This window comes from Microcebus murinus, chromosome 2 (genome assembly GCF_040939455.1).
Source record: "Microcebus murinus isolate Inina chromosome 2, M.murinus_Inina_mat1.0, whole genome shotgun sequence".
NCBI classification, from domain to species: Eukaryota; Metazoa; Chordata; class Mammalia; order Primates; family Cheirogaleidae; genus Microcebus; species Microcebus murinus.
In genome coordinates, this window is record NC_134105.1 from 103,443,175 (window position 1) to 103,461,134 (window position 17,960).

Below are 17,960 nucleotides of genomic sequence, written 5' to 3' on the forward strand. Positions count from 1 at the left end.
AGTCCACGGCGCACAAAATGGGCTTTCGAGAACGGCTAAGAGGCCGAGGTAGAAGAAATACGGACTTTAATGATTATTTTTCCCTTTGGTATAAGTGAGACCCGTGAAAACATCCAAACAACAACAAAAAAAGGAGGTCTGGATGAAAAGTCAACTCCCCCTATCCGCAAGGCCTAGAGAAAGTGCTCCCGGCTTGGCTAGTCTTCGTGGCCGCACCCCGCCAAGTGCAGGGCCTGGCCAATAGAAGGTAACCAGTAACTGCAGGTTTGAAGGTTCCCCACGCATTTGGCCAAACTCTGCCTCCTAGCCTCGCCGAAAGAGGCCTAAGTTTTTCTGGTTCTAGCTCGAAATCAATTTCTGCTTTCAGGTCTCCCTTGTATAAAAAAAAAAGATAATGCTACCGATCCAAGTTACCTCACAGGCCAGGGTGAGGAAAATGCCAATAGTTGTAAAAGGGCTTGGAAAAGTCAAAGAGGTGGTGTATAAATGCAATCGATTATTGTTACTTTGTGCTCAAGAATAAACCATGGAAAACAAAATTAGGAAAGTAATTCTACAGCCCTAAAATATATGCATATAAAGTAAAAAATGGATGCAGTTCCAAATCTACAGATGGTGTTTGGAGATTGTCTACTGCTTTAGAGTCTCAATGCCCCTGTTCCTGCCCCACAAAATCCACATGGGAGAATTAACTGTAAAGGAGGCCCAAATTCAGTCACCCCCCTTACTACCCCAGAAGGAGATGCAGGCTGCACTTTGGCTGTAGAGTATAACAAGCATGCAACATAGGAGGGAATGGGGCTTATGAAATGTATGTACAGACCCCTTCGGGTGAGGGGCCCCGGCCAGGAGGCACTGAGCAAGGGAGGGGTCCATCTCCCCCCTGGCCGGGAGGGGGGCTCTGGGGCAATCTCTAAGGGTTGCATATCCCCAGGGAGAGGGGACAGCTGCCACTCCTGCCTCTGTTCTCCCAACCCAAACTGGAGGACGTGCTGAGCAAGGAGAAGGCAGGGTCCCAGAAGCCAAGTAGGTGTCGGCACCCCTGTCATTGAACTCAGGGGCCTGAGTACTCTTTGCATAAAATATCTTCAGACCTAGAAGATGGTCAAAGGCACAAAGTTTAAACACTGGGGTGAGGGTTGTTCAAAGGGGTCTGGGGTACCCTGAAGCTCAAGGGTAGACCAGAGGTGTGGTTCGTTCCCTCTTCCCCAGAAGGGTGATTGCTCCACTGGGCCTGTCACCACAGGACATTTTCCATTACAAGCACTCACCTTCTTAGGGAAGGGGTATCAGCTTGGCACAGGAAAGGCCCAGGTAAGGGGCCACTCTGTACATTAATACTTTGGTGATGTTTGGGGAGAAGCAAGATTCTACCCCAGGCTCCTGACTCAAACCCTCTCACACAGCTATATATCAAACCCAGTGTCCACACTATTCCCAGCACCTACACAAGGTCAAGCCCACAGAACACTCCCAAATGAGGTCCTGAGAGTTAGGGAACAGGGTAGAAGGGGCTGGAGAGCATCTTCTGGAAGAGAGCGTGGGGATGGATCACAGTTTTCGCTCCACAGGTTGCTGTAGACACAGTTCGCTGCCCGCAGAGATGATGGGCAAGTGATTGTCCATGTGGTAGCTGATGAGGTGACTGACACTCTCAAAGCGGTGATCCTTTGTCCGAACCTGGGAAGGTAGGAAGGAAGCGGATCAATTCCAGTGAAGAGTCAAATAAGACCTGGTTCGCAGCCATTGAAGGACAAGTAAAGAAGAAAAAAAATCCGACCTCGGTCCCCAAGGTTGAGGAAGGTGGAACAGTCCAGAGGATTAAGGAAGGAGAAAAATGGTAGGGGGAGGAGGGAGAGGCTGTCAGGCCTGCTCACTGAGGTTTCTCTACAAAGAGAAGCTAGAGACAGTTTTGGGAATGGGCAAGTCAGTAAACTGGAAAAAAGGCAAAGGAGACATTTGAGAAAGGCAAAGACAGAAACAGTGAAGCTGAGGGATAGCTACACCTTTCCTGACCTGGAAGAAGTTGGCATGTCTCAGAGGAATATACACAGTACAAAGAGATATGAAAAGGAGGCAAAGATTGCTGTAGAAAAAAGACCAAAGTTTTGAGGAGCAGTGGGACAGTGCAGATAAGAGAAAGGACAGTGGTCTGATCCCTGGGTCTAGGAAGCTGGGGAGGCCCCTGGTTCCTCTTGGGAGAGGAAACTTGGGGTGTCTAGTCTCTAATACTGGCATCACAACCTCTCTAGAGCGGTTTCCTCATTTGCCAAAAGAGGGGCACAGGTGAGATGAGCACCGTAGAGCTCTGATGGGCTTAAGGCCTGGGGATCTGAGGAATGGTCAGGACTGTAAGGAACACAGCTCAGGCTCAGGGATACGAGAAGGGAAGGACTCCTAATCTGCTGGAGGAGGACACCAAGCACCTTGAAAAGCAAGAAAGGCCCATAGTGAGCTGCCCAGCACAGAAAGTCTAGAAAGCAATGAGGGAAGGAACAGGGCTGCACTCCAGGGTACTGTACCTTCCTTTCTGCCAACCCCCTCCCATACCTCCGCCACACTCACCACACCCTCAGGGTCCACCAGTAGCAGGTGCTTGGGCTGCCCACTCTGCAAGCCAGTGAGCACATACTGGCCAGGTGTGGTTGTGCTCTCCCGCACCAGGAAGTCCCCATTCAGCTGCAGCAGAGCCTCAGCCTCCCGCCGGCTCAGCTTCCCATGGAACCAGGGCTCCCCTCGGAGTTGCTCAGCCATGGACAGTGACTGGGAAGGTGGAGGCACCCGAAGGGCATCTTCAAAGGGCTCTAGGGGTGTAGAGAGAAGGTTAGGAGAGGCAGCTGGTACAATACACACCCAGTTCCCAGAACCTCAGGAAGGGAAGAGGAGATGGGCAGGAGAAGAGGAGGAACCAAGGAGGAAGGTGGAGATGCAGAAAGGAGAAAGGAGCACTCACTCATGTCAAAGAGATCCCGGGGTGCACTGCCATTGATGGCAGGATTGGGGGGCCCAGCCCCTGCTTGCCGGGACTTGTCTAGGTTCTGGACGTTGACATAGGAGGGATCATCAAAGAGCTCTCTGCCTGCTGAAGAAAGGGAGGCTCTACAGTGACCCCAGCCCTGCCTCCAGCACGCCTGGCTCTGCCCATCTCAGCTCCCTTCATACCTGGGCAGGGTGGTGGAGGCGGCAACTGTTTGCGGACTTCTGGGTCTCCCCCAACAGGCTGCCCTACGGGCTGCAGGGATAAAAATAGGGTGAGACCACAGGCCCTAACCAGCCACTTCCACCCTAGGCTCAGCCCACCTCCAACCAAGCGACTTACCAGAGTGGCGCCCAAGTGGCTGGGTGTCTGGGCACTGGGAGGAGTGGGCCGAGCAGCCCCTGGAGTGACTCCTTCCCGAAGCCTCATGTCTACCACCCCCCCAAGAGGGGGTTCCTTCCCTGGGAAGTCATTATAGTACTGATGATCAGGTGGCTCTTCCTCCTCCTCATCCCAAGCTGAGCCATCAAAGCCAGCCATCCTGAGAGGAACAGGAGGGAGTGAGAAGTATGGGTATAAATGTGTGGTGAGTGGGAAGACAGGTGGAGGGGAAAAGGACAGTGGCCACATATTGGGCATTTACCATGGGCTAGGCCTGAGGCTGGATGTTTTTTTACATACATAATCATTTCATTCTCTTGGTAACCCTGTAAGGTAGGTATTATTTCCTTCCTCAATTTATAGATGAGGAAAATGAGGATCAGAGGTAAAAAAGATTGGCACAAGGTCTCACAACTAAAAGGTGGTAGAGCTGAGATTTAAATTTGGGTTTGACATTAAAGATCATGTCCTTGATCACTGTGCTGTCTCCCAAGAGGGAAGGAAAGCACTACATAGCAGGGAGGGGCTGCCCCAGAATATTTGAACCTCTCCTAAATAATCCCTACTGGTCCCACTGCTGATCCCTCAAGGCCTGAAGTGGGAAAGGTAGTGATCTCAGGGGAAAGTCCCTAATCCAAATTCCTTTTTTTTTTCTTTTTTTTAAAGAGACAGATCTCACTCTGTCACTGAGGCTGTAGTGCAGTGCAGTCATGGAACTCCCAGGCTCCAGCGATCCACCTGCCTCAGCTTCCCAAGTAGCTAGAACTACAGGCACACACCACCATGCCTAGCTAAATTTTCTCTCTCTCTCTCTCTCTCTCTCTCTCTTTCTTTTTTTTGGTGCCAGAGGTGTCACTATGTTGCCCAGGCTGGTCTGGAACTCCTAGGCTCAAGCTGTCCTCCTGCCTCAGCCTCCCAAATAGCTGGGTGGGATTATAGGCATGAGCCACCACACCCAGCCCTAATCCAAATTCTTGGTGGCTTCTAGAGGTAGGAAAACACAGAAAGACAAGTGGAGAAATGCACAAGAAAGAGGGACAGGCCAGAAACAGAGGAGTCTGAGAACAGAAAATCCCATCTAGCCAGAGAAAAAGATGCAACTTGGAAGTCCTGGAATAGAGCTCCACCACAGGCAAACAAGAGGAAGAGCTGGCCCTATAGCAGGCAGGGCCTCAGAAGACTTTCTGATGGGCCACAGGAAACGTAAGAATAGCAGGAAGTGGGAAGCAGGGGCACACAGGTTATTTCCTTCCCTGAACCTCTCTAAGCTCAAGTGTGGGAAGACCAGCCCCACTTTCCCAATCCCAGTCTGGGGCCCAAGAGCTGCCCACACCCCCAACCTGCTCACCTGTCATGGGGGGTGACCAGTTTGGGTGGGTTCCTGAGGTATTGTTTGAAGCGCAACTCGAAAGCCTGGCCAATGGTGCTAATGACGTCCTGGGCAAGCCCTTCAGGACACTCCAAGATGTGGCAGGCTGAGGGCACAGCAGAGGCCATCAGTGAGCTCTGAGGTGAGGTTGCTGAGAGGAGGCATGGACAGGGGCCCTCATCTCCCTTGGCAGGAGCCCCTACTTAGCTCTACTCAGTAAGAGCAGGAAAATTCAACCCCAGGTCCTGCTCACCTGTCCCACTGACAGCTAGACCCACCCAGTGCTCCCTACCACAACTCACCTCTCTGATTCACAGGGTCTTTGGCAACATAGGCGACATACTCGGCTGTGTCCTTGGGGTGGACAAAGTCAGAAGAAGCCAGTTAGGTAAATTTTACAGCTCCACCTTAACTCCTGGTCCCTAAAACCCAGTCCTTTTCAGATATTCCCACAACCCTAGCACCCCCGCTTCTGTAGCCAATGACTTCCCACTCCCTAGCCCCTTGCTCTCCTCCCACCACATCTGCTCTGTTCCCAAACTCACCGGATCCCCGCCGGACGCAAATGAGATAGATTGCATGTGGTGGTTGGCAATGATCTGAGAATCAGGGCAGGGGATGGAGAAGGAAGGGAAATGTCATGTGTCAGGTAGCCTCAGGGCTCACATGGATGCCCCTCACCCTGGCCCAGAATTCTCTTGGCTTCTTATCCCATGTCTTCCTGATTTCTTCCTTCCCTACTGTCCTGCTGCTCCCAAGCCCTCTATCCTAGCTTTTGACCTCATTAGTAGATCTCCCCTTAGCCCTCCCATCATTGTTTCTGGTCCCCCTGCCCAGCCCCACCAACCTGTTTGCAGTCTGCAGCCATGAGGTTGAGGCTGCTGGTGGAGACGGTGAGAGTGATTGGCATTCCAGCAAATTTCAGGTTACTCCTCCCCAGGATAGAGCTGAGCGGGCGGCTACAGGGCTAGGGAAGGGCCCGGGGCATCAGAAGCTGACAGTTCTCAACACCAGGAAACCACATTCCTGCCTTTCAGCCTTCTCCCCATGTGCTGCACACTTGCCTTCCTCCTGCCCCTCCACATCTCCCAGCAGCATCCCTAGCCCCATTGACCCCAGGTACCTTTCTCCTCCTTGTTGCCCCCTTAGCACCAGGCACAGCCTCACACACCAGACTGATGGCCTCCCTGGGGAAAGAGGGGTACTCAGACCCAGAGCCTGCCTCCTGCTCAGCTGGGGCTGCCACAGGGCTGGGGGAGGGGAAGGCCAGGCCAGACTCCCGGGGCACTCCAGGCTCTTTGTCGTGGTGGATTGAATTAAGGGCCTTTAATATTTGATGACACTGAGAGGCCGCTTCCTGGCTGATTGGGTTAGGGCCTCAATGGGCATAGCCCCACCCCCTTCCAGCTACCAAATGTCCCATTCCCTTCCCAAAGGCAACAGCAACCTTCCATCTACCCCCATTTTCTACTCCAGCTCCAGCCGCCAACTGCTTCTGCCACATTCCCCCCAACTCCCAAGGCTGGATAGGTAAGGACGATCTAAGCCAGAGTTGCCTCTTTTCATTCAGACTTAGTCTTACTCCCCTAACTTTCTTTTAATTACTTTCACCACCCAAGGATAAGCCACCACTAGCACTACCACCAGGTGACCCACTAGCCTCCTCTCCTCCCTTTCCTGTGGCCTCCCTAATCCCAGGACTCCTACAATCTGCCCCCCTCCCCACTAACCTGGTGACCTGAGTCCGGGTGTTGAAGTCAAGAGCACGCATTGACTGCAGGACCTCCACACAGCCCATATACTGAAGGGAAGAGGGGAGATAACAGGTCAGCCGCTTACCCCATCCCTTCACAAAGGGCCCTAGACTTTGCCCTGTGTGGTCCCTAGGGGAAATAAAGATGAAGTTCTGCCCACTCCCCAGGCTACCTCCCACAACCGATGTGAAAGACAACAGGGGATGAGGAGAGAAAGAAAGACAGACCTCATGCATTGGGAAGAGAATTTGGTGGGGAGAGACAGGCATTGGATGGGACGGAGTGACATCTCCAGAAAGGGGGAGGAGACTGGAGGAAAGAATCAAGAAGTCACTCATTTCAACACTTACTAAGAGCTTCTGCTGTACCGGGCATTGTGCTGAACATGGCAGGGTGGGGGTGGGGGAGTTGAAAGAAGGAAGGGGGCCCAGGCAAAGCTGGAAGGGGCTACAGAATCAAAAAACGGGTGAGAAAGGTTTAAGAAATAGGACACTGAAAAGGGGGGTTGGTGGGGAACAGCAGGAAAAAAGAGATTCCCGCAAAGCTGGAGTGAGCAGAAGAACTGGAAGGGGTCTGGGAGGGAGTGGAAGGGAGGATGTTCACTCACCCGAACCAAGTAGGAAACCCCGGGTCCCATGACTTTGTCGTTGGGATGCAGCCAGCCCCGCGTGGGCTTATTGACAAAGCTCCCGTGGCGGGTCCACTCCTCGCCCCCCAGCTGGCCCCCTTCCACCCGAGTCCTGCGCCCGCCGCCTCCACTCAGCTTGTTCATGTCCTGGAGGAGGGGCAGGGAGCCAGAGTCCGGCAAGGCTGCCCCTACGATCCCCTCCCCATCATCGGCTGCCCTTCCTGGCTCCCCCTTAGGCCCCAGGCGCCCCCCAGCCGGGTTGGCCAGCTTCAGGTTGCTCATCCGGGGAAAGAAGGAGCACAGGGTAGTGGGACTATCATCCCCAGCAAGAGGAGGCAGAATGGGCCCCAGGGACGAGGCTGATGGGGAAGGCAGCTCCTCCGGGGGGGTAGACCCTGAAGCCCCCTCCTCCAGCGATGACAGAGACTCATTCCGAAGTGGGTTGTACTTGGGCTTGGGGGGCAGGAGATCCATGGCTGGGGTGAGAAGGGAGCTGCTACCCGGCCCGGCCCCCCTGCCAGTTCAGGCAAGGGGGCCAGGCAGGGGGCATTCCCAGGCCCTTAGCCTGGTCGACCTCTGTGGCCCAGGAATCACAGGAGTCCCGGGGAGGGAGAGAGACAAGTGGCTTCCGCTCCCCCAGCTCAGACCCAGACAGATTCAGGCCCCATCCCCGCCCAGCGTGGAGCCTCTTCTCTGGCAGAGAAGAGAGCAGGCTGGACCCAAAGCTGCCTGGCTCCTCCCCAGGGGCGGGGCGCTAAGGGGAAAGACCAATCCTAACGACAGTGCTGACTCACAGGCTCAGAGGGGCTGAGCCCTTACTGCTGCCCCAACCTAGGACACTAGCAGGGGTAGGGCTACCCATGCACCTCTCTCCTGCCCTACACAGCTAGTAATCTGGGCAGGAGTAAAGTGGGGGTAGGAAGGAAGGAGTAGGAAGGAAAGGAGGGAGATAAGAGAAGGTCTGGATGAATCCAAACCGGACACAGGCTGGCCAAAGGGAGCAGGAAGCCAGGGGAGGGCAGGGGGGAATGAGGGAGGAAACAGAGGCAGCTGGAGGTGGAAAAGGGAGGGGATGCCAGAGCTCAGCATTTCCCTTCCTGTTCTGGTGGAACAAATTCCTCCAGCCCAGGCCACCCCCCACTACTACTACATATCGTGGGTGGTGGCCCCAGGGAGCCTGGGTCATTAGCATCCTCTACTATAACAGCTGTGGACTGGAGCTAAATGGGAAAGAAAAGGAAGTGGTCCCGGTGGATGCAGAGCAGGACCAAGAGGAAGGGCAAAGCTAGTGAAGAAAGAATAAAGTCCAACCTGGGTGGGGCATCCAAGCAAGAGCTGCCAGGCAACAGCAGAGCAAGAGGACATGTTGGTCAAGCCTCGTTCTCTATGTATGGCACCTTGTGCTCGCTTTGGCAGCACATATACTAACAATATGTATGGCACCTAGCAAACCAAGGAGCCAAGCCCTGTTTTGTCCCCTCTTTCTACAGGCCTAGTTAGCAAAGTAAGCTGTCAAGGGTAAGAATGAGAGGTCAGGGCACTAACTTAAAGATCAACTCCCTAGACTGGCCAGGTATACTCATGCCCCTCCTCTTGCAGTACTCTAAGCCCCAGCATAGAGCACACTTTACTTCACACTGGGTGGTAGCCAGGGATGGGGGCAGAATCTGGCTACAGGAGGTGGGAGAGTGAAGCAATTCTTCAAGAGAAATGGGAGCTACAGACCAGGAAAGGGTAGAGAGGCCAGAAGACAAATCTATGCCAATAATACAGGAAAAAGGGGTTCCTAGAGGAGACAGGCTGAGGGTAGACACAAGGAACAATCCTAAGCCCATTCTTTCTACCCACAGCTTCCTGCCACAGATCTGCTGGAGGAGGCCATAGAGGAAGTTGGAAAATGATGAAAAAACAAGTAAAGGATACGTATTACCCCAGGCTTGCCCTGGAATTATGTTTAGATTTACTTTAGAGGATTAAAAGAATCTATATGATTACAGTGATTAACAATACTAGCACTTAAAATGTGTTAGCTAATGTGCTTAACTCTTTCACTTCCTCTTAGTCCTCATCCCAGGAGAGCTTTGTCACTCCATCCACCACTCTTTTTTTTGAGACAGGATCTCGCTCTGATGCCTGGACTAGAGTGCCATGGTGTCAGCCTAGGTCAAACTCCTGGGTTCAAGCAATCCTCCTGCCTCAGCCTCCTGGGTAAGCAAGAACTACAGGCCCATGCCACCACACCTGGTTAATTTTTCCTATTTTTAATAGAGAGGGGGTCTCACTCTTGCTCAAGCTCATCTCAAACTCCTGAGCTCAAGCGATCCTCCTGCCTCGGCCTCCCAGAGTGCTAGGATTACAAGTGTGAGCCACTGTGCCCCTGGCCCATCCACCGCTCTTCAGAACGAATTCTATCACTCCATTTCCTAAGGCTCTCAGGCATAGCAAGAATGAGGAAAGGATTCTGCCATAGCCTCACAATTCCCAAAACACACAAACCCACACCAGGATGGAAGCCTGCAGTATCTAAAGGTAGGGAAAGACCAACAGGTGTGGACATTTGGAAGAAAAGAAAGGGGAAATAATGACTCTTTAAATTTGCATAGGGGAAAGGAGATTGCCTACTGCAAGCTCAGGTGATAGAGTGTGTGTGTGTGGGGGGGGGGGAAAGCTGTGTGTGGCTGTTGGGAGGAGGCAAGAGGCGGGAAGTAGCAGGAAATGGCAAAAACCTCAGGAATGTTTCCAGCAGAGGAGGCTGGGCAAACCGGCCAGGAGGATTGCCCAGACAAGAACTCTGGTTTGGGGGAGGGGAAGAGCCAGAAGTGGGGGCTGAGAAGTCCCTTTAAAAAACAAACAAAAAAAAAGTCCTGACCCACCATTAAGAATTTTTTTATAAATACAAATAATAAATAAATAAACCTAATCCCTACCCCCACTCCAAGCCACCGTTTTCTGGTGGCAGAAAACTTTCGCTCGTGTCACACACCCCAACAAATCCATGGCCCAATTCAGACATGGATAGGTAAGACCCACAGCTGTTTCTGGGGTGGGGTTGGTCCTGGAAAGGGAAACTCAGGGAGTGAGGCTGGGAATCTATGAGCAAATCTCTCTCCTACTCTCGTGCCACACCCTAAGTCCTGCGCCCTTCAATTAGGTCCACCCTCGGAGGAGGGCCAGGGAGAGGAAAACGGCTGCCTCTAATCTCACTCCTCATAGCCAGAGATGGGAACTCTGACTTCCCACCTGATAGACCACGAGAGAGCTCGGAAAACTGATCCCAAGGGCCAAAAGAAAGGACAGAAAAATGTAAGCAGGTGGAGTTTCTGGGACTAAAAACAAGGCTTTTCAGCTGATGACCGGGGTCCCACAGGGATAAATTTCCTAAGGGGGCGTGGTCCCCTAGGACGCGAGCATCAGACTTCTAGGAAGCGAGCAAGCGTTCTGGACAATAAGACGTGGATTACGGAAGGGGCGGGGCTTCTAGAGGGGTGTTGCCCCCCAGGGGCGGGGCTTCAACGCATTCGACACGTTCTTTGAGTCGCAGGGATTTGCCCTTTTGAGAGATAGGCTTTTTGACAGAGAGGAGTTAGCGGAAAATCTTGAGAGGAGGCGGACTTTCGGAGAACTGGAAGGACTAAAGAATGGTTTCTTGTAGTAGGGCTTGGAAACATGTCTGGGGGTGGGACTTCCAGAAAGACTGGGTGGCAGGGTGGGGTCGATGACAAAAATAAATAAAAAACAAGTCGGGGTTCGGGAGCCCCCTGAAGTTGGGAGGTGGGACTTCCGGGGAGGGGGGTTTCAGGGGGCGGGACTTATAAATGAAGGCCGGAAGTGGGGTCCCGGGAGAGGGGTTCCGGGGTGGAGGAGTGGGGTCACATAAGGAGAGGAAAAGTCAAGACTCACCAGGTCCTCATGGAGTCTCCGTACCGCACCGCGGGCCGATTTGATTCCAGATCACGCCACTTAATGTCTAGGTCCCTGCTCCAACTTTCTCCCCGGGCCCGACCTCCCTGGAGAAACTTTATTACACTCACTTCCGGCCTCACTAACCCCTGACCCTCTACCTCACGGTCCCTCCTTCACCCGTCCCACTTTCCCGAACCAGCCAATGGCAGCGCGAGAACGAGTACAGGAGCAGTGATAGCCAATAAGAGGCCTATTTTTGACCCAAGCTCATTCTTGAGAAACGTAAGAGCTACCCTCCAATAAGGACTCGAGGAGAAGTAAATCTAAGCCAATCGGAGGCTTGACGGTGAAGCTGTCCCGCCTTCAGCCAAAAGGACCAATAGGAAGTGTGGGCGGCGTGTTTGAAAGCGAGGCCAAAGAGGGTGGGAGCGCGTGCTGCTGGGAGTTGTTTGGAGGTTGGCGGCGCGGGGCTGAAGGCCCACCGGCGGAGCGATCATGTCGCACAAACAAATTTACTATTCGGACAAATACGACGACGAGGAGTTCGAGTACCGGTTAGTGCCGGCACAGGGGCCGTAGCGAAGTCGTGAGTCTTGACAATTAAGGGCAGCATGAGTTAGTAATGGGGGACTGAGGCAACAAAATTGGCGCATGCGCAGATTAATGGGGGGGTGTAGTTGAGGACATAAAGCGCATGCGCGAAGGGAGGTGCGCGTAAAACAGTGGTTTAGAGTTTGGCGTTTGTCCTCACTTGTGAGGCGGCACCGCTGACCACCCATCACCCTTGGTGTTTCTGGATCATTCTCTTAAACTTTATTGAACAAGTTGAACCTGACTTCTGGGAACTGCTGGTATCACAGTAATCTTATATGGCATACTAGAAGAAGGTAGCAAAAGCGGAGCTGGAATTTTCCTCACGTCCTCAATGGGAGGGTAGTTCTGAGAGAGCTCGAGTGTTGCTTATTAATTCGTGGACCAGAAAAGGCGTGGTTGGCTTGTTTTAGGAAGGCAGGATTCTTGGAACTGGAATGGTATAAAACTTGCGAAAAGCATTGAGAAAAGACAATATGGGCATAATACTCTTCAGATATCTATTTAAGGAAACAATTACTGAGTGCTCAACGGGTTTCAGGTGTTCTGCTAAAGTGTAAGGATAAGATAATGGCCTTTGCTGTTCAAACTTAAAAATCTGTGGGAGATACTGACAGACTCCAGAAAGTTGATACATACTCTGCTAGAGCCACCTACAGAGTGTGATGGGAGCACATACCACCTGCCAAGGAAGAGGGAAGGTTGAGAAAGCTTCCAAGAGGAGACTGCCCAAGTTGTGACTCTGAGAAGTAGGAAGGAAAGAAAGCACCTCTTGACTGAAATCGCTTAGAAGATACTGGGTAGCCCTCTGCCGAGGATGGTGAAGAAGGAATCCTTGCACTAGATGCAAGGATTTGGATTTGATAAATTCTAAGTCCATAATAACTCTAGATTAAAAAATGAAGCCAAAGAATTCTACAAATGTTGGCATTACACTAATCTGTATTAATTGTAATACTTAAGATAACTTTTTGATTTGTGTCTTATCTCCTCAATTGGAGAACATAAAATGGAAAACTTGCTTTTCTTGTGTCTCTTCACCCAGCCTAGTTCAGGGATTTGGGCACTTTGGAAAACTCGATGTGTATTGACAAATACATAACCATCATTATTCCAAAACAACCCCAGACTCTTCTTGGACCCAATTAATATTTCCTCAGCTGCTTTCCTCTACATGTGAACTAAAACTACTATATATGCTTATAATGTATTTGCAGGGCTGCAAAGAAATCATCAGTTTCATCCTCTGGAAGGTGAAACTCTTAGCAATGGCATTTTGGTTTAAGAGGGTTTGCCTATATGTTGAAGCCAAATTTTGTGCCAGGGTCATGTTAAAATGTGAGGTATTTTCAGACATTTAGACTAGAATATTTCTTGGAGGAAATAAACCTCTACTAACACAGAGCATGTAATTTTCTTTGAGCATGATAAAGTCTATCTGGGTTAGTCTGATTCACATCAGAGTAATAATTTCTTTGCCATGAAGACAATCTTATCCTTGGGTAGGAAAGCATGGAATTTACCAAAAGAAATCATATGGCACATCCCTCCAGAGTTAGGAAAATAACGATTCAGGAGATTTTTGTTTTTTGGGTTTTTGTAAAATTTCTTTTCCAAGACAAGGTCTCGCTATGTTGCCTACACTAGAGTTCAGTGGCTATTCACAGGTACGATCGTCGTGTACTACAGCCTCAAACTCTGGGCTCAAACCATCCTCCTGTAACCTCAGTCTCTGGAGTATCTGGCACTACAAGCCACACAGGCATGCACCACTGCTTCCAGATTAGACTTTAAAGGATAAGATGTTTTCATTCTTTGTGGTGACTCTTCCACACAGCACTTCATAAAAGGGCTTTCCTCTCCACAAAATAACTTCCCTCCTTTTCTTACCAACCCTGTTCAAAACCTACCTCTAAGGCTGGGCATGGTAGCTCACGCCTGTAATCCTAGTACTCTGGGAGGCCGGCGCGGGAGAATTGCTTGAGGTCAGGAGTTCCAAACCAGCCTGAGCAAGAGCAAGACCCCGTCTCTACTCAAAATAGAAAGAAATTAGCCAGACAATTAAAAATATATAGAAAAAATTAGCCGGGCATAGTGGCGCATGCCTGTAGTCCCAGCTACTCAGGAGGCTGAGGCAAGAGGATCATTTGAGCCCAGGAGTTTGAGGTTGCTGTGAACTAGACTGATGCCACAGCACTCTAGCCCAGGCAAAAGAGTGAGACTCTGTCTCCAAAAAAAAAAAAAAAAAAAAAAAACGACACACCTACCTCTAATTGTTAATATTATGTGCTCTGTGGGGCTCCCATTATATCCTGAGTGATCAACTAGAAGACTAAGGTCTATGAAGGCAGAGAAAATTTATCAGTAGTGCCTGGAAATTAAGTGCTCATTCATTAAATTAAGTGCTGAATATAGCCTTGTGTGGCTGGGCGCAGTGGCTCACACCTGTAATCCCAGCACTCTGGGAGGCGGAGGCAGGCAGATTGCTCGAGGTCAGGAGTTCGAAATCAGCCTGAGCAACAGTGAGACCCTGTCTCTACTATAAATACAAAGAAATTAATTAATTAATTGGCCAACTAATATATATGGAAAAAATTAGCTGGGCATGGTGGCACATGCCTGTAGTCCCAGCTACTCAGGAGGCTGGCTGAGGCAGGAGGATTACTTGAGTCCAGGAGTTTGAGGTTGCTGTGAGCTAGGCTGACACCACGGCACTCACTCTAGCCTGAGCAACAAAGTAAGACTCTGTCTCAAAAATAAAATATATATATATATATATATATATATATATACACCCTTGTGAGAATTTATAGAATTTAACCTGTATTTCTAGATGCTGCTACACCACAATAAGATTATATAAACTCTCTGACATCAGAAACCAGTTTCTCTTTTCTTTCTTGCCCTTATAGTACTGATAAAATGCCCCACCTTCCTGTGTTTCTGTTACAGGCATGTCATGTTGCCCAAGGACATAGCCAAGCTGGTCCCTAAAACCCATTTGATGTCTGAATCTGAATGGAGGAATCTTGGCGTTCAGCAGAGTCAGGGATGGGTCCATTATATGATCCATGAACCAGGTCAGTGCAATAACTAAAAGCAACCATACAGAACTGTTTCACTAAGGGAATGAAGGAATAAGATTGCATAACCCAAAGAAACAGGGATGGGGAATGGTTTACTGGTTCTTTCCCCTACTAGTCATCTAAAAAAACTGGAGTGGCCAAAAATAAGAGTAAGACTACAGTATCTGAGAAGTTCAGAGGCAACCTGTCACTGAAAAACCTCCTTTAATCTTTACTTCAATCAGAGGGTACTCTTTCTAAGGCCACATATTCCATGGTTATGGCCCCTGCTTCATTCTCCATCAGAAAACAAATTCTTGGATGTGTTCCAAATAAGCAAAAGAAAGTATATTTCTCAATAAGACACCAGACACCCAGCTGCCAGGCAAAACTAATAAAGGACACCCCAGGGCTGTATAAACATGGCAAAAGAACTGATATTAACAATTCTGTACTTGGCAGACAGTCCAGACTTCTGGGTCTGCTTCTAAGGCCATATGCTTAAATCTTTATTTAGTTATAAAGATCTGAGTGGGTGGTAGCTGGGAGGTGGTGGTGGAATACACTGTAGGTTGTGCATAGAATGATGTGAGTTTGTCTCTTAGATTTCACTCCCTCTTTCAGAACCTCACATCTTGCTGTTCCGGCGCCCACTACCCAAGAAGCCAAAGAAATGAAGCTGGCAAGCCACTTTTCAGCCTCAAACTTTACACAGCTGTCCTTACTTTCTAACATCTTTCTGATAACATTATTACGTTGCCTTCTTGTTTCTCACTTTGATATTTAAAGGATGTTCAATACACTGCTTGAATGTGCTGGTAACTGCTTTACTTCCTGAGTAGAGCCAACCACCACAGCCCAGCCAGATGAGGGCCACAGCTTTAGCCGAGTGTCACCCCAGAAGCCACAGTGTGCTGTGTCCAGAATACACTTGGCAGATGGAGGGACCATCTGAGAATAAGACCATGGCTGTTACAGGGATTGTATAAAAATGCTGTTTTGTTTTTTCCTGCTGGGTGTTATATGTGTGGTGTCTTATGGATTTGTTTCAATGTATTGGAAACTTTCCATTTTATTCAAGAAATCTGTTCCATGTTGAAAGCCTTGATTAAAGAGGAAGTTTTTATAATCTAATTCTGTAATTGTAAGGGTTTCCTCCCCTTCATTTCCCTCCCCCACATCACATTTCAATACCATGGTTCTAATTATGTGCCCTTCAGTTTGATACTGAAGCTCAACTCTTTGCTGATGAGGTTTATTTCAACACTTAGATAACTGATTCTTTTTTTTTTTTTTTTGAGACAGAGTCTCACTTTGTTGCCCAGGCTAGAGTGAGTGCCATGGCGTCAGCCTCGCTCACAGCAACCTCAATCTCCTGGGCTCAAGCGATCCTCCTGCCTCAGCCTCCCGAGTAGCTGGGACTACAGGCATGTGCCACCATGCCCGGCCAATTTTTTGTATATATTTTTTTAGTTGGTCAATTAATTTCTTTCTATTTTTGGTAGAGACGGGGTCTCGCTCAGGCTGGTTTCGAACTCCTGACCTTGAGCAATCTGCCTGCCTCGGCCTCCCAAAGTGCTAGGATTACAGGCGTGAGCCACCGCGCCCGGCCTAGATAACTGATTCTTAATCTACTCTAAGCGGACTAATGTCAAACATCTACTGAAATATTCACTCTAACTACTAGCCTGGGATAGAGGTTATACAGGGACAGCCTCATCTCATCAAAACAATAAACTGTTTCCTATAGTCCCAGTATTTGAAGGGTAAAGGGAGGAGGCTGTCAGCGAGGGCCTGCTTGTGTGCCCCAATTTCTATGGCTTGGGCATACCTATGATCTATTCAGTGTGCTCATTGGTTGGGGCTATTATCAGTATTTCTTAACTTTGGATGAACACTGGAATCACCTGGGGAGCTTTACAAGTACTGATGTCTGCCTGAGTCATTCCTAAAGATTATGGCTTAATTGGTTTGGGCTGTGGACTGGCTGTAGTGATTTTAAGCATTCTTATGCAGGTAGTATCTTTGTAGAGATAGTCTTCCTATGTTACCTAGTCTGGTTGAACTCCTGACATCAATTGATCCTCGCACCTAAGATTCCCAAAGTGCTGGGAATACAGGTGTGAGCCACCATGCCTTGCAAAAGCTGATTTTTTTAATTGGAAGAGTCAAGGCTTATTACTTAAAGAATGGTCTAGAAGCCTGACTCTACTACGCGCTGCAGTGTTTTGTGGTTGTGTGGTACCCTTTCACCTTTCTGAGCCTGTTCCCATCTGTAAAATTGGCATGATATCTAACAGGGTTTTTTTTTTTTTTGAGACAGTCTCGCCTTGTTGCCCAGGCTAGAGTGAGTGCCGTGGCATCAGCCTAGCTCACAGCAACCTCAAACTCCTGGACTCAAGCAATCCTGCCTTAGCCTCCCGAGTAGCTGGGACTACAGGCATGCGCCACCATGCCCAGCTAATTTTTTCCATATATATTAGTTGGCCAATTAATTTCTTTGTATTTATAGTAGAGATGGGGGTCTCACTGTTGCTCAGGCTGGTTTCGAACTCCTGTCCTCAAGCAATCCGCCTGCCTCCGCCTCCCAGAGTGCTGGGATTACGGGCATGAGCCACCGCGCCTGGCCTCTAACAGGGTTTTTAAAAGTAAAATTAGGCCAGGTTCAGTAGTCCTTAAACCATGAATTTTAGACCCTTACTCCTCAGTACCACAGACCAGCACCAGCAGCATCACATGGGAGGTGGTTAAATGCAGATCTCGGGCCACCCAAACCTACTGAATCAGAATCTGCATATTACAGACGATCCCTAGATGATCAGTATAAAAATTAAAGTTTAAAAAAATGGTAAAAAAAAAAATTAAAGTTTACAAAGCCCTTTTAGACCAAAGGCAACCGAAATGGAAATAAGCTAGATGATGTGAGAATCCAAAGTGGGCACACAAGGCACTCCCTACTCACTGCCTCATTTGTACCTAAAGAGACCAATAATTGGTAGAAGTGATGTTTGACCTAACCACCATCTGGAGCAAGGTGGGGCAAGAGAGGGTTTTGGACTTTGTCATCCAGGTTTAAGTAATTTTATCGATTATATCAGATAAATGAAGGTTCCCCAAACTAAAAGCTTACCTACTCCAAGGTCTTCCTACCTGACAGGCAATGTTTATAATCATTCTTGGTGTTCTTCCAACTTCCTTCTACTAGAAAATAAAATCCTTTCTAACTCCAGTACCAGCCCTTAGTCTAGAATTAGTCATGGTTAATGAAAACAGCGTATGATATGCATACAAG

General features: G+C 49.4%; 2 protein-coding genes across 8 annotated transcripts; one reads left to right on the top strand and one right to left on the bottom strand.

Moving 5' to 3' along the window:
- Nucleotides 1-49: 49 nt before the first annotated feature.
- Nucleotides 50-11,276, bottom strand: SHC1 (SHC adaptor protein 1). 7 transcript variants are annotated; one of them, XM_076000187.1, is made up of 13 exons: nt 11,010-11,276; nt 7,089-7,256; nt 6,458-6,528; nt 5,851-5,914; nt 5,575-5,694; nt 5,273-5,326; nt 5,030-5,081; nt 4,707-4,878; nt 3,320-3,518; nt 3,163-3,232; nt 2,954-3,082; nt 2,566-2,804; nt 50-1,680 (listed from the first exon to the last, which is right to left on the bottom strand). In XM_076000187.1, exons 2-13 carry the CDS (start codon nt 7,251-7,253, stop codon nt 1,552-1,554), a joined length of 1,464 nt encoding a protein of 487 aa, XP_075856302.1. In that variant the 5' UTR covers nt 7,254-7,256; nt 11,010-11,276; the 3' UTR covers nt 50-1,551. The 7 variants fall into 7 exon arrangements, with proteins under 7 accessions (XP_075856302.1, XP_012623372.1, XP_012623371.1 ...); XM_012767918.3 differs by having other exon boundaries at nt 2,954-3,079; nt 4,707-4,833; nt 11,010-11,197; XM_012767917.3 differs by having other exon boundaries at nt 4,707-4,833; nt 11,010-11,195.
- Nucleotides 11,277-11,382: 106 nt separating this feature from the next.
- Nucleotides 11,383-15,802, top strand: CKS1B (CDC28 protein kinase regulatory subunit 1B). Its single transcript, XM_012767924.2, has 3 exons — nt 11,383-11,566; nt 14,556-14,683; nt 15,293-15,802. The coding sequence occupies exons 1-3, from the start codon at nt 11,508-11,510 to the stop codon at nt 15,343-15,345; spliced, it is 240 nt and encodes a 79-aa protein (XP_012623378.1). The 5' UTR covers nt 11,383-11,507; the 3' UTR covers nt 15,346-15,802.
- Nucleotides 15,803-17,960: the final 2,158 nt, after the last annotated feature.

Excerpts from the sequence above, each read along its gene's own strand:
- SHC1 (XM_076000185.1), bottom strand. The coding sequence starts at position 7,583 with ATGGATCTCCTGCCCCCCAAGCCCAAGTACAACCCACTTCGGAATGAG. Across the intron at positions 3,233-3,319 it reads GCCACTTGGGCGCCACTCTG|CCCGTAGGGCAGCCTGTTGG; the intron begins GTAAGTCGCTTG and ends TTATCCCTGCAG. Across the intron at positions 1,681-2,565 it reads TGGTGGACCCTGAGGGTGTG|GTTCGGACAAAGGATCACCG; the intron begins GTGAGTGTGGCG and ends CTACCTTCCCAG.
- CKS1B (XM_012767924.2), top strand. The coding sequence starts at position 11,508 with ATGTCGCACAAACAAATTTACTATTCGGACAAATACGACGACGAGGAG. Across the intron at positions 11,567-14,555 it reads GACGAGGAGTTCGAGTACCG|GCATGTCATGTTGCCCAAGG; the intron begins GTTAGTGCCGGC and ends TTTCTGTTACAG. Across the intron at positions 14,684-15,292 it reads TTATATGATCCATGAACCAG|AACCTCACATCTTGCTGTTC; the intron begins GTCAGTGCAATA and ends TCCCTCTTTCAG.